Here is a 15,377-nt window from a genome sequence, read left to right as displayed (position 1 = left end):
TAACTGACTGAGCAGCTGTAGTAATTTTTTCTGTAAAAACCCCCTAGATTTACATCACTACTGGCAACCTTTTCCTCACCACAACCTAGAAATGCAAAATAAATTCGTAAACTACTGGTCTGAAACATTAAAAGCTGTAACAATCTTAACCAAGTAGCTCAAGCAAGATAGAAAGAATATTAGAGAAATGTTTTTATTTTTTGATGGTCATATCAGGCCCAGTCAGCATGGGTTTATGAAAGGCAGGTCCTGCTTGACTAACCTGATCTCCTTCTATGACAAGCCAACCCGCTTAGCGGATGAGGGAAAGGCTGTGGATGTTGTCTACCTGGACTTTAGTAAAGCCTTTGACACCATTTCCCACAACATTCTCCTGGAGAAACTGGCTGCTTGTGGCTTGGATGGGTGTACTCTTTGCAGGGCAAAAGACTGGCTGGCTGGCCAGGCCCAAAGAGTTGTGGTGTATGGAGTTAAATCCAGTTGGCAGATGGTCACAAGTGGTGTTCCCCAGGGAGCAGTTCTGTTGGGGCCAGTTCTGTTTAATATCTTTATCAATGATCTGGATGAGGGGATCGAGTGCACCCTCAGCAAGTTTGCAGACAACACCAAGTTGGGCTGGAATGTTGATCTGCTTGAGGGTGGGAAGGCTCTACAGAGGGACCTGGACAGGCTGGATCGATGGGCTGGGGCCAATTGTATGGGGTTCAACAAGGCTAAGTGCCAGGTCCTGCACTTGGGTCACAGCAGCCCCATGCAACGCTACAGGCTTGGGGAAGAGTGGCTGGAAAGCTGTCCGGTGGAAAAGGACCTGGGGTGTTGGTGGACAGCTGGCTGAATATGAGCCAGCAGTGTGCCCAGATGGCCAAGAAGGCCAATAGCATCCTGGCTTGTATCAGAAATCGTGTGGCTAGCAGGACTAGGAAAGTGATTGTCCCCCTGTACTCGGCACTGGTGAAGCCACACCTTGAATGCTGTGTTCAGTGTTGGGCCCCTCACTACAAGAAAGACATGGAGGTGCTGGAGCGCATCCAAAGAAGGGCAACGAAGCTGGGGAAGGGTCTAGAGCAGAAGTCTTCTGAGGAGAGGCTGAGGGAACTGGGGTTGTTTAGCCTGGAGAAAAGGAGGCTGAGGGGAGACCTTATCGCTCTCTACAACTCCCTGAAAGGGGGTTGTAGCGAGGTGGGTGTCAGTGTCTTCTCCCATGTAACAAGTGATAGGACGAGAGGAAATGGCCTCACATTGCGCCAGGGGAGGTTTAGCTTGGATATTAGGAAAAATTTCTTCACCAAAAGGGTTGTCAAGTATTGGAACAGGCTGCCCAGGGAAGTGGTGAAGTCCCCATCCCTGGAGGTATTTAAAAGACGTGTAGATGTGGCACTTAGGGACATGGTTTAGCGGTGGAGTTAGCAGTGTTAGGTTTATGGTTGAACTTGATGATCTTAAGGTTCTTTTCCAACCTAAATGATCCTATGATATTGTGTTAAAATAGGTTGCTCCCCAAAAAAGCAGCAGTTTGGAAATGTCTGAAGAAAGTACAGGAAACCACTTGTAAGTAATCCTGCAGTTATCAAATCTTGAAAGAGAAATTTGATAGTTGTGGTGGCTGGCTGCCAGACACCTACCCAGCCACTCTCTCACTGCCCCTCTTCATTGACAGGCTCTGCTTTGGCCAGTGGTGGGTCCATTTTGGAGCCAGCAAGAACTGGCTCTGTCCTGCATGGTGGGGCAGCCCCTGACCTCTTCTCACAGAGGCCCCCCCCCACTACCAAATCCTTGTCATGTAAACCCATTACAATAGATAAATAATATAATTTTAGCAGATAAACACAAAATAAAAAGCTCATAGGAAGAAGGTGAAGTTACAGACTCAAAACAAGGAAATTATCATCAAGAGATGGCACTAGTCAGAATAAATTAACAAACCAAACCAAAACTGAACACCTTCCCAAAGACAAATGTTCTAGTTCAAACAAGAATTCAAGTAAGCACTGTAGTCTATGTTATGCAGAATATTAGAACAAATTATCTCCTTCTGGTGTTGCCTTCTAAACACACAAATATTGCTCCTTTCTTACTCTAATACTGCACTACTGTAGAGTAATCTGTCAGCACTTGCCTTGTTTCTTCACCCTGTGTTAAAGACAGCAGAGCCTTGCATGGTATGAGGAGGAATCAAAAGCAGTTATATAGTGCAGGCTTTTAATCTCCTAATTTTCATATCAGCTTAAGAGCTACATCTATTAATGGTATGTCTGAAGACAAGCATGGAAAAGGCAACTCCACTCATTATCTAAACTGGCTCTGTCCACAACTTCTGCAGAGAGAGAAACCGCTATGGCATTCCAATTTTATCCATGCTGCATAGATGGAAACAGCTTCGACCATCTACTCACAAGCTGAAGTCTGCACAACATGCAATACCAGCATACGAACCCTGAACTGCAACCAAATTTTGTTTTGTTTTGGAGTTCCAAAAATTCTGTTTTATTGGTAAGGCCATTTATCACCAGGCTTAACAGTTAGCTAGTACTCTTGAACACAAAACTACAGGTAAACACCAAAGTTGCCTTAATGTCTGAGAAAAAGTCACAGGCATCGCAGTAAGAAACCTGAACTCACTGGTATCTTCACATTATGAAATTTCGTAAACTGCAAGTTGACATGAAGATAAGGAACTTAAATTACCAATGATCCTTCCTGACTGTGATCTTCTCTTTAGCAGCAACCTCTATTTTCAAGAAACCTGGGTTAAGAATTCCTTTGATTAATGCCTCTCAGTTACAAGAGCAATGGAAACTACAGTTTCACAGTCCTTCCTCACCCTTGATCTTCCCCGACAGACTACTGAAAGCTGAAAGCAGAAAGGAATACGAGGGATGGGCTTTTAGAATTTACAGATAGCTGAAATTAAAAAAAAGTTACTGGGAAGGAAGGAAGAAGGGATAGATACCTGTTTTTCTGTGTTCACTTGCTAGTTCAAGCTCAGAGTGACCACCCTATGTCTATGTGTCCTTCACAATGCATTAATTCAGAGCTCTCTAATGCTTGCTGTCCAGATCTGATTTACAGCAAACACTCAGTATCTACATTAATAGTTCAGCCTCTGCCTTTGGCTATTTCATCAGTATGAAAACTTCACTAAGCATGGTTCAGCATTTAGCATCTTATCTGAGGCAGGGAAGGGGTCTTAAGTCACCATCTAAATTGATACCTAGAGCTATCATCTTTGAGTATCTCCATGCAAACATTTCTGGAGCCCTTAGCTTTGTCAGCTCCGAACCACGAACAGAAGCTCTCTTCCACTCCAACTTAACCAAATTAGCAACACAAGAGGAAAGTTGGAATCCACAACAACAGAGAAAAGACTTAGGAAACCCCTGGGCCTCAGTGGACTAGCTTTGCTATTCTTGAATGCACTCCAATGTGACACTTCTAAAGTTTTCAACCGGAAGCCCAGGAAGAAGACCTAAAACTTTGCATCTTGGTTTCTTGGTTCTATGGAGAAAGGGAATAGAAAGAATCTTCCAGGCTAGTGAAGATTTATTATGCAAACACTCTAGTTTTACACAGGTCAATAAGGAAAATATGAAATGACTAATGCTAACAACAAAAGGGCACACTCAGATACTGCCAAGAAATCTTACAACAGTATGGAAAAACAAAGGTGATAGCTGCTGCTACATCTTGCATATCAAACTATAAGGGGAAAAGCTATGGTGTACACTGCCACTCTGAAAGAATCATATTTCATACAGTAAGTGCACATGTGTCTGCAGCAGCATCTGCGTGGAACTTAACCATGAGAGAATCCTTTGCTGTGACACGACCACAGCTGAAACCTTAACTATTAATAAAGCATACTCTGGAACTCATAGATGTAAAATATTTTCACCTATGCACCGATGAGACTAAGAAGCCAATGGAAGCGCTTTGCTTGCTGGCACTAGGAAAAGTGGACAGTAAAAAAGAACTACATGTTTTTAAGGTTTGCTAAGATAAGAAAAGAGGAGCTCAACCTCCCTTCCTATTCAGGAATGCTCTAAGTAGCCACATCTTACTACCAAACATTCTCACTCCCCAACCCAAGTATAATTTCTACCATATTCAGCTTTGTGCTTTCCATAGGAAAGCCTACCTCATATTAAAAATACTAGGGAGAGCCTACATCATACAAAAATACTAGGGAAAGCATAAAAGTTCATCAAAACAAACAGTAGGGTACCGAACCAGACAAGAGAGTCAGTGAGAAAGAACATATCTCAAAAATATCAGGATCCTAGATTGAGCTTCATGTCAAGTAAACCTAAACAACAAAACATCAGCGACAAACTGCCTGTAAATTAAGTGACATCAGCGTGCTACAATATTGTACTATCTATCTTTATTACAACCACCTTTTACTCACAGTTTGTGGGTTGATATCATCTTCTGCCATAGGTTCATCCACAATTTGCTGTCCATTCTGCAAAAAACAGACACAGCAAGTTACTAGAAATGCTGAATCCAAGTATAGAAATAAATATATTGCAGATGTGCTTTTATGGCATGCTACTCTACAGGATCAAGTGTTCTCCATATTCTATATATAAAAAAAAAAAATCATTGAAAGTAAACACAGAAGACTGCATATTGCTGGCACGCAATGCCACTCTCGCTTTGATCCTCATGTATGACCAAACTGGATGAAGTCACAGTAAGAGAGATATAAAACAGTTTGGCATTTGAAGCCTTACTACTACACAGCCAGACATTATTTCCACTACTACAACTTCTGCAGAAGAGTTAAACCTGATGAAGACTGAACAGCCCAAAGCCACAACAAAGAACAGATAAACAGGTTCTTTCTAAGAGCAAGACCTTATGTAGCAACAAATTACTCTACCATGACTACTTCAAGAACACTTGTAACTATGGTATAGTCTTACAAAAATAGGAACACAATGCTAATTTTATTAGCCAGCATTTACTACTTTCTGTACTTTTCTAAGGACCATTCTAAAAAGCCATACAGGAATAGGCTTTTGAATTTGAAATTTAACTATACAGATTTAAAAAAAAGCTTAAATGCCTTGTTGGTCAACAAATGCTTTCTTTTTCTTGTCAGTGATACTATACTTGGAGAATCGCCAAGAGACATTTTTCTCAGAAGGACTTAGAATGACCTTGCTTACACAACAAGCATGAATATTAGCAAGTTGTAAGGAAAAAATATGTATTTCCTAAGTTATGGTACCGGATATCACCTGGGGCATTAATTCTTAGTTTGCTCCTAAAATTTAACAGCAATTCAACATGATTTTAGAAACAAAATGAAAAACTATTAAAAATGGTTACATTTTCAATTACCACTGGAGGCAGAATTTAAGTTCATTTGTGCATTGTTTCCCTAGAAAACATAAGGCCTAGTTCATCTATTTTTTCAGAACTTAATTTACTTAAAATAAAGTTACATGCATGTATGGATACATATTTTCTAGATGTTGGTAAGGTAATAAAAGTTGCTTAGAGATTCAGAGATTTTAGCTTCATTCTACACCTTCCTTCCCACAGTTCAGTTTTTCAGCAGTCTTCTTGTGTGGAACCTTCCTAACATTTTTCTGTAACTTCTGTTTAATAGAGTCTTCCAGCTTGGAGCAGAATATTTTATATGAAGTGACAAATTAAATCCTAACAGCTTATGAATTCTAATTTTCAAATATTGCAAATACATTCAATGTTCAATCTCAGATGATTACCAGCTCTCTACCAAGTTTTCTCCTGAGCATTTTTTTGCTAAAAGATGCAGCTGGATAAAGCTAAAGTATGAGAATTATGGATTGCCCAAATATGACACAGGTGCCTTTTTCTTTGGTTTGGTTTTTTTTTTTTTTTTTTTTTTTTTTTTAAAAGGGGATGGGGAGGGGGAGAAGGTTTGGCTTCTGATTGTGTCTCCAGTGAAGAGTTCTGGCACATGGTAACACTGCCATTTTCTCATCTTAACCAGCTTCAGGAAGATACTGGAGACTTCTAGTACGACTCTAGTCTACTCTACAAGTCATCTTTCCATGAGGGAGGACTAGTAAGAAATCAGCTTCACATGTTATAGGTTACTACAGAGGTGAATATAATCTTTATGAGCTGTCTCAGTTAAGGGCAGTCAGCATTACACCTTCTAGCTGTACAGCTAAGGGTAATTTGACAAGACGATGCTCCAAAAAGCCTAAATTCCCCTCACTGTAGCATCTTTTACTTATAGTGTACAAGCTGTGAATATTGTACTATCCTTCCTTAAGATACATAAAAAGTTGAAATTATCAAATAGAAGACCATAAAAATACCAGCTTAGCTAAGTAACAGAAATGAGTGTTTTTAATAAAGCCTGTTTACAAGGAAGCATATTGTGTATACATATATCATTACCATCAAGGCCACAAGTCGCATACTTTCCCTTTTCTCAAATCTACGGCATATATTTAAATTAAATTAACATTTGTATTTTAGCTACACATCTCTATATTCTGTTCATGCTACAAGACAGCTTCCAAAGTATCTCGTCAATAGGAAAAAATGAGATTAAAAACAGTAGAACAAATAAGACAATTGACTTTAGCCGGAAAGGAGGAGTCTATAATGTCCTAACAACTAATGATGGCTAAACTCTGGGGCCTAAAATAGGGCAATTTGTGTATCAAAGCCATGTGCTCTAAACTGACTCCACATGCAGATTTTCAGAAATAGTGATTCCTGCTACAACAATCATTCCACTGAATAATAAAGTACATTAACTGCAGGTTAAGTAAGCTTTTACTACACAGTAAGCTTTAAGATTTCATGCTTACTATTTTAAGGCAACTGAAACATACTTGAAAGTGGAACACAACATCAGAAACTTGAGACAAACCTTTCTTTGAACACGAAAAGGCAAGATCAACCTCTGTTTTTAAAAAGGCTCTAATCTTTAACTTCACTGACTTTTTCAACATTTTATCGGTCTACCAGAAAAAACACAGCAAACTTTGGCAACACAAATGAACTGTTTTGTACAATCTGGTTTTCCTGTTTAATCCTGCACTGCTTTCAGTTACTTCTCAGTTGAATTCCAAACACACTTATTGGAACTAGGAACAAACTCAAGAAATCAGCATGTGTGCCATGCGGTCGTGTCTGAGCCAGATCACTGGATTAGCAAGATCTTTTTAAATAGGTCTACCCAAGCAACGATTATGCTAAAGGAATCACTGGATGGTAGAACCAGTTTTCCTCAGAACAGTCTGAGCCATGTAAGGTAAAGAAGAATATGTATATATGATTTATGGTTTGCTGGTATATGATACTATTAAATGGAAAGCAGCTGTGTATTCAAAAAGTTTACAAAGCATACTGCCTTCCTTATGAGTTAAAATGTAAAGCCAAAAGGTTTCTATCGGATATGGCAATATTTAAACCACTTTGGAGCGAGGAGGTCAGCAGCTTGCTTAAGAGGTGAGAGAATGAAACAGGTTCCATTTTGCTGGGCTTAGACTCGCTCTAGTATTTAACTGGAGCCAAGGGCATGTCTCAATTACATAACAGATTGGGACTAGATATAATAGTCTGATGAACACAGAATAAGAGAAGGCTGAATATATCTTTTATGTGTACAGATTGGTCTAATTCAAAAGACAGAGACTCTAGACCTTGATTATTCTTCAACTTCACTCCTCCTGTAGTGGAACGCTTAGCAAGCGGAATGATCAAATATCTGGTTATTTCTAGTACTCTGGCTCCAAAGTGAGAACATATTTCAGATGACAGCACAAGAAAACTATAAGAAAAATACCAGAAAAGGTCCACAGAAATTTTCTACTTACACCTAAACACATCAGCAATCAATTTACACCATGAAAGGAGGATATGCATCCCTTATAAAGGTAGCCTACAAAATGCTCTTCCAATCCACTCAAATTCCACTTCCTATTCTGTTTTCCAGTGGAAGCAGTCATGTTAAGTTAGCTACGAATTTCACTCCCAAAAGCTTTTAAACCTGTTGCCACATTTCACTAAATTGGTAGAAATGAACACTTAAACACAGCTGGGTTGCAGCAGTCTTCCTGAAGGCACATGGACAGGAACACAAAAGAGAACCTACAGGTTCCCTAACTAAGCGTAAAGCAGACAAACATCAGGGAATCTGCATCAGGCAGCTGATATGTGAATGTCCCCCATATAAACCCGCAGAACCTCTGACACAAAAGTCAATCAACTACAAAACAGGAAATCAACAATCAATATTTCTAGCAATCAAAAGTTACAGGTTTAAACCCACTGAACTCTTAGGATATAATCAAGTACTTGAGTTTCCTGGCAAAAATACAGTTTAAAGAAGGCTTTTTTTTTTTTTTTTTTTTAAAATTCAGATTATTTCACTTCTTGACCAGTAATGCACACCCACAAATAACTGCACTGGAAGGGACCAAGAGGTAGCAAGTAGTGGTGTATGTTAGGCTATTGGTATTGAGAAAATATAATCATACTAAATTCTTTGTAAGAAAGGAGTACATCAAGAAATGTAGCCCACATCCCACCCACAATCAATTAACCACTTTTTGTGAAGCAGGGAATATCTTGCACTCTACACACTACAACCATATATTGATCTACAGTCTTAAGGTCACTTGTAATTTTTTTTTTTTTAAATTATGATTCCAATATTTACTGCAAGAGATCCAATTCATCTCAGAAGTCTGGCAAAATTTTACTATCTTGGGCACCTGCACAATAAACCTAATGCTATTCCCATCTATCCTTCTGATTAGCACTGGACCCACATGGGTAATCTTGTATATAAAATACACCATCTAGCATCCATAACAGCAATTTGAACTTACCAATTCGGTGCAGAATATCTTATTTTAATAATGTAGGTACCTATCATTCCCATCACACAGTTTTTTTACACGTATGTAAACCATATTAATTGAAATATTAAGTGGATAATAATCATTATGTAATAATCATTATGTATCATAATAATAATTATGTTTCCTGTAGTACCCATTTTTTTCCTATTTTTCCCATTAGTTTAATCAATAATATTACAGGTAGTATACACTTGAAGGCTTTAGATTTAGTTTAGTGTCTCCATTCTCACATTCTGTTTGCAAACAGAGTTCTGTGAATTGGGACCTACCTTGCTGAACTTTATGTTCTTTCCTACACTTTTAATAGAATTTTTTTCTGAAGGACATAAGTTTGTCCGCAAAGCTTCTTCAATATTAGACACCACCATGTATCTTCTTCCTCCCCCAAAACATCTCTGCTTTGTGTTTAGACTATTGCTAGACTATTTTGGGATGTTTAAGTAGCCTCTCTGCCAAATATTTTAACTTTTCTAACCGACTATGTTTGTCAGTTATTTTAAAACCCCTTATGAAATTGATACCAGTTATAGCTTTTGGTGTAATTCTTCCTCCATTAACCTCAACATTTCCTAATTATTAATATTGGGCTTGAGCATATAAGTTAGTAACCGGTCTTTATACCATTACCAGAGTTCAGTATATTATATAACTATTGACTTTTTCGTGTAATTGGTGCCTTTTAGCAGAACCATACCCCCCAACTAAGATATAATTTAAAAAAGTGTTATATTCTTAGACTTAACAATTGGAAAAAATCAAGAATTATGAACCGCATATCAGTGCAGGATGATGTTTTGAGTACACAAATAAGCAGACAAAACAAGACATCTGAATCACACCATGTAAAAATCATTATCTAGAAGTTTTAACATGCCAATGAGTAACACAGGCAATAATTTAACTATGTTTTAGAATTATAATTTAAATAAATTACCTGGATAAGCCTGAAGTTTCTCCTAGGTAATTCCTAGTTTTCAGCTACCAAAACTTCCAGACTTACCCAACAACTTTTAAACACAGTTATAGGATTTAATAAAAAACTTTTTTTTTTCCTGAAAAGCCTTCTGAAATAAAGTTTAGGATACCAAAAATAAACATTGCAAAACACACAATAACTTTCGGTATTATTTATTATTTAGTCATTAAAACGCTGGCCATATATAGACCTAAGCACTTACACTCTGGTGTTTTCAAGGGACTCTCAACTGACAGATAAAGCGTGCAATCCTTGAATTGAGTAAAGCTGTAACAATGCTTCTGGCTTGTTTCAAAGCAGCACAGAATACAGTATTCCCACTGAAACATTCATAACAAATTTGCTGTTAGCAACACAAGGCGCTGCGTAGAACTACATTCAGCAAAAGCCTTTCGAACTGTACATGCTAAAACTTGCTATTCTAAGCAGCAATGAGCTACCCTGAGAAAAAATTCATAGGTCCACAGAAAAATAGTTGAAAATAGACTGAGACGACCTTGAGAGGTCATCCAATCTATCTCAGCGCACCAAGGCATGATCAGCTATTCCTACAATGTTGCTCACCAGACGTTTATGTCTAACCCCTTCTTAAATCTTCAGTAATGGTGTTTTCACAATCTATTCTAGTGCTTAACTAAAATATAAGACTTTAATAGGATCTGAATTAATGACTTGTGCCTGAACTCCTGAGCTCTGAAGCCACACAAATCCAAAGCACTCACCTAAATCCTGACCTGATTAAAACTTATTATGTGTAAGTAGCAGAAATGAGCTATCATCTTAGACTTTAGCTGTTCTTTCATAGCATATATTCAATACATTTTGCATATACTATGTTAAAAATAGTACATGCAAGTATTAAAAACTCCTTAATTTTTTTGAAAAAAATCAAACAAAAAACTAAAGATATGAGTCTTTATTTTGAAGAAACATAAAATTAATGCAAGTGTTTCTTTTATATAAAACTTTGTTACTTCAAGTTCCATTAATTCCACATAATTTATTCTAAACTTTATTGACTAAGGTGACTGACTTCTTCCTTTGCTGTGTATTAAAAGAAACAGCAGGACATTGCAACTTGCTTCTCTGTAGACAATCAACCTCAGATATAAGCCATTAACATGCAGATCATTTAGGTACAAAGTCAAACTTCCTTAAGTTAGGATACTTGGGCAACTTTAACTACATGATTTCGCAAACCCTATCTACTTTATACTACACCTTCTTGTTATCTAATATGACTCAAGAGTATAGTTTAACAATACAGAAAAGCAGTCCCCTTTCCTCCACTGCGATGCTTTCCTTGGCACGGGCATTTGTCCAGCCCTGTGCCAAGTCAGGTCAGAAAAGGAAACAAAAAAAGAGTTTGCAGCTCTCAGTGAATTTAATTCTCTGAATTAACTCAGCTTGAAGTCAGACAAGTGCCATGGCATTATCCAAGACACCAGACATAGAGTATCATAAAATCTTTTTCTAGGGCAACCACTTTCTGTAGCTAAAACAAGCTCCAAACCATGTATGTTAATTTGTTCAGAAAAAAAAACCCAAACAAAAAAACCCAACAAACCAAAAAACAGGGAAGTGAAATTTTCATTTAATTCCTACCCATATGGGTGGTAAATTATTACACTTAACACATCAATTCAGCAGCCTTAGTAAAAAAAAAAAAAAACCAAACAAACACAACAACCAAAACCCAAAAACCAGACCACCTATTCTCTATTCATCTGCTCCAGAGGAAGAAGAAACATATATGCAGAAATCACTTACTTCAATATATCCAACCATTGCTGCACATATGAAAATAAAAGAAATTCCTTCTCTGCTCGCACATATTATCCTAAGAGTGACTCTAGCACCTGATAGGATACCAATCTTATTACCAAGACTGTATTTGCACGAGAAGGCAGGTATGCTTCACCTTCACTGCCTCGTGCAGTCCCAGGCCCACCGAAATGCCCTGCGCCTGCCTGGGCTCCTTCCAAAGGGGACTGGGGCACACACATGGGAGTATGTGCCAGGTCCTTCCCCCATGAGTTGGGGCAGCCAACGGACACAGCAAGGCCACGTGCTGCAATTCCTTCCAATGCAGACACAGGTTTTCAGACGAGTTGGTTTCTTAGAATCTCTTTGCATGATAAATGACATAGGTTGAAATTTAATATTGAAGTCAACTAAAGCATTACTTGTTTACACTCATTTTGTCATTTAGCTATTTTAATAAATTCTACTAGGAAGAGAGATTAAGCTATGGAGCAACTTCACTATTGCCTAAAATTCAGGATTTCCAAGGTGACTATACAACAAATGTCAACTGCTGGAAGACAGGAGGAAAAAGACTCCCCATTAAGTGAAAAAAAGTGTTTAACATGCAAGTCTAAGTTCTAACAGTAACTAATTTTGGCAATCATGTTATGCAAGGAATAATACAAATAATATTCATCATGTTCTGGTTACATCCTGAAACCACCACCTTTTGAGCCTGCAGGACAAAGAACATTTTATTTTTCAAAGGTATGTTTTATTGGACATTTCAAATCACAACAAAATACCATTTCTTCACATCTTCTGTATATACTTAAGCATGTTCTGATAAATTAATGCTTGAAATTAAATGTTAAATGGCAATTTAATTAATTTAATGGAACCTTAGAAATTGTGTCAGAAAACAGACCTAGACATTAATAATGTATTTAGAAGACACGTGCTATTTTTTACACAATTGAATTGCTTCACTCAAAAAATAAATAAATAAATTTTAAAAAAAGAGCAGCACATTTCCTCCAAAAAGAGTTAAGTGGAGCATTAAGCATACCACAGGGGGTTCCTTGCATCAAAGGGAACATATGGTAACTGTTACTGATAAGAATGAGCCAGCAGTAACTTTGTGGTTGAGCCACTGGAGTAGGTCCCCGCGATGAAATCAAGAGTTCATCTCCTAGCTCTAGAACAGACCCCATGAATTATGCTAGATGGGCTCACCAAGCTGTTGAGCCTCATTTTCCCATCTGTTACACAGGATTTTTTCCCCCCTCTATTTCCAATGGGTGAGGCATTTAATCTTATTTCAGACAATAAAGAGAGAATAAGCAGCACAGTATCATGTATGCAAGCATATAGCACAATACTTGGAGTAATCAACCACTTTAGTTCATCTAAACTTAAAAATTCCCTGAGGAGATTCTAACTTACCCAGTTTTACTGATTAAATTATTCTCCCCTTGAAAGTCACCAAGGTTGAAAAAACAAGTACAAGGTTTTACTCTTGCCTGAAAACCTGCTTAAAAAGTTTCATTATTGGAATACTGCTATGAATTATATTTGGGGGAAAAAAAAACAACACAAAACAAAAAACCCCCAAACCCAAACCAAAAACCACAAAAAAACCCACAACCCCAAACCCAGTATCTTGAATGAGTTCTTAAAGTTGATAGATCTGCCAACTGCCAAGATCAATCAACTCATAAAGCTAATATTTTTGATGTGCAAAAATAATTAAACGCCCACCTTAGTCTATGTATCATTGTGAATCTAAGTCGAGCATTTCAAATGACAAACAGCTACAGCTACTGTGACAGATCACAATCAATTCAGAGACAACAGACATGCCTTTAAACACGTCAGTCCGCTTACATCTACTTTGTGTTAGATGTCCCAGCTGTGGCGAGAAATATTACGTACGCTATAATGAACAAAACAATTACAAGCTAAGAACTGCCAATGTCATAAAAAACTAACAGAACAATTCAAGAAGTCAAACTCAACACCTTCTACAAGGAAACCAAGAGCTGCGGAGCGCACTTTACTGCACGAAGGTACTGAATTCAGCAGAGTAAAGCACCTGCCCCCTCCTACCCACCCAGCTGACAGCAGGACATCAGGACTATGTCACATAGTAGGAATGTGTTAACTAAAAAACAGAGCAGGTAAAATTGTACCATTAGGGATCTGAAAAAGCTGAAGAAAGAAACCCACACACCTAAACATCTTTCATGCAGATGATGTTTCTCAAGACAGTATTTACATATATGTAACATCTGGTATCTGTGTCTCTATCACAGTAGTTTGTGGAATACAGGGGATACTACTTATTTAGATGAGAATTAAATTGCCAGTTGCCACTTTTAACCCAGTGTAAGAAAATGTCATTCCACAAATCTGCGAAAAACCCAGACTTCAGAATGCACTGTACTGACAGCAGGTATGTATGAGAAGCAATAGCTGAGTGCTGCAGAGGATTCTGCCTATAATGGACAGATGACAGGTAGTCTTCAAAATCCACATAGACCAGTCCATTTAGGCGATTCCACTTTGGCTTTGAATTGTTTACCTATGTTGGCTATACCAGAAATTGCTGTAAATATAGCCTTTGTTCCTGTGGAACATAAGTACAACACTGATTACACAGATTAGTACAGAACGTGAAGAGACAATCGCAACCTCATGGCTACAGGTAGCAAGACACTCGATAAATTTCAGATTCCATGCCAGAAGTATACATTGACATAGAGAACATCACATTGACATCAGAATAGAATTACAAAGCAAAAGTTACATTATACCAGATTCTTTAAAACATCGGTATGACAATTAAATGCTAGCGCCCCTTGTATCACACAAGGTTCAAATAATTCTGGATACAGAAGATAAAACAAGGAATTCTGCAAAAGGGGATTCATACCATCTATTTAGACACCTAAATAGGTGATTCATAAATCCCCTGTCAAGAGCAGCGGAAAAAAATGAACTTTCTCCACAGCCAATTTAGAGCACCCAAATTAAAACTCCTAAACATAGATGGCACAAATGCTTCCCAGAAAGTCTAGCAAATGGCATCTCCTTATGATGGCCAGCTCTTTCAACGTACTGGTGTCCAAAATTTGGCTGCCATAACTGTATTCATTCTCCTCCAGTCGACATTAATATGCATAGCTGGGTGTACAGATCAAAGCATCAGGCTAGTTATTCAGGCATTCAAATACAAACTCAAATCATCAATACTTAATTTGCTTGAAAGCAGATGACTTGAAATAACAGGCCCATTCTCACCATGAGAGACAAACATATGCTTGTTATAAATCTTGAGTAGACCCCGAGTCCTTAAAAGACAGCATCATACCACAGGCTTTAAAGGTGTGATTTAAAACATGAAACTTTAAAAAACAAACCAAACCCACACATTATACTATACACACTATTTTTAACATAATTTGTCTAACACACTGAAAAAGCCATCAGAGATACAATGTGGATCACTGACCTATTTGTACCCGTAGAAACAGAAGTCCTGCAACTGATTTCTGAAAACTATAAATCCATATTTTATCTAGAAAAAATTGTTTGCATTATTTCTTAAGAAGGACCACATTCTACAGATCTGCTGTCCTGTACAGCTATGTTACAGCAGCTGTTGATGGTTAACTATACTGTCTTCCAAAGCAATGCTAGTTAAAGATATTCTATTCCTCCTACTAAATTTGCTGACACATCACAGCAAATCACCTCCTCAGTGGTACCAATAT

General features: G+C 37.9%; 1 protein-coding gene across 3 annotated transcripts in view; it reads right to left on the bottom strand.

The window, feature by feature from the left end:
* RPS6KA3 (ribosomal protein S6 kinase A3) overlaps nt 1-15,377 on the bottom strand; it is an 81,135-nt gene that overhangs the window by 63,060 nt on the left and 2,698 nt on the right. For 2 of the 3 annotated variants that reach the window (XM_075521390.1, XM_075521401.1), the window contains exon 2: nt 4,406-4,462. In XM_075521390.1, the coding sequence (XP_075377505.1) occupies nt 4,406-4,462 (57 nt within the window). Of the gene's footprint in view, nt 1-4,405; nt 4,463-10,057; nt 10,151-15,377 lie in introns of those variants that run through there. The other variant, XM_075521382.1, reaches the window with a different exon arrangement.

This window comes from Mycteria americana, chromosome 1 (assembly GCF_035582795.1).
Source record: "Mycteria americana isolate JAX WOST 10 ecotype Jacksonville Zoo and Gardens chromosome 1, USCA_MyAme_1.0, whole genome shotgun sequence".
NCBI classification, from domain to species: domain Eukaryota; kingdom Metazoa; phylum Chordata; class Aves; order Ciconiiformes; family Ciconiidae; genus Mycteria; species Mycteria americana.
This window is presented reverse-complemented; position numbering and strand designations above follow the sequence as displayed.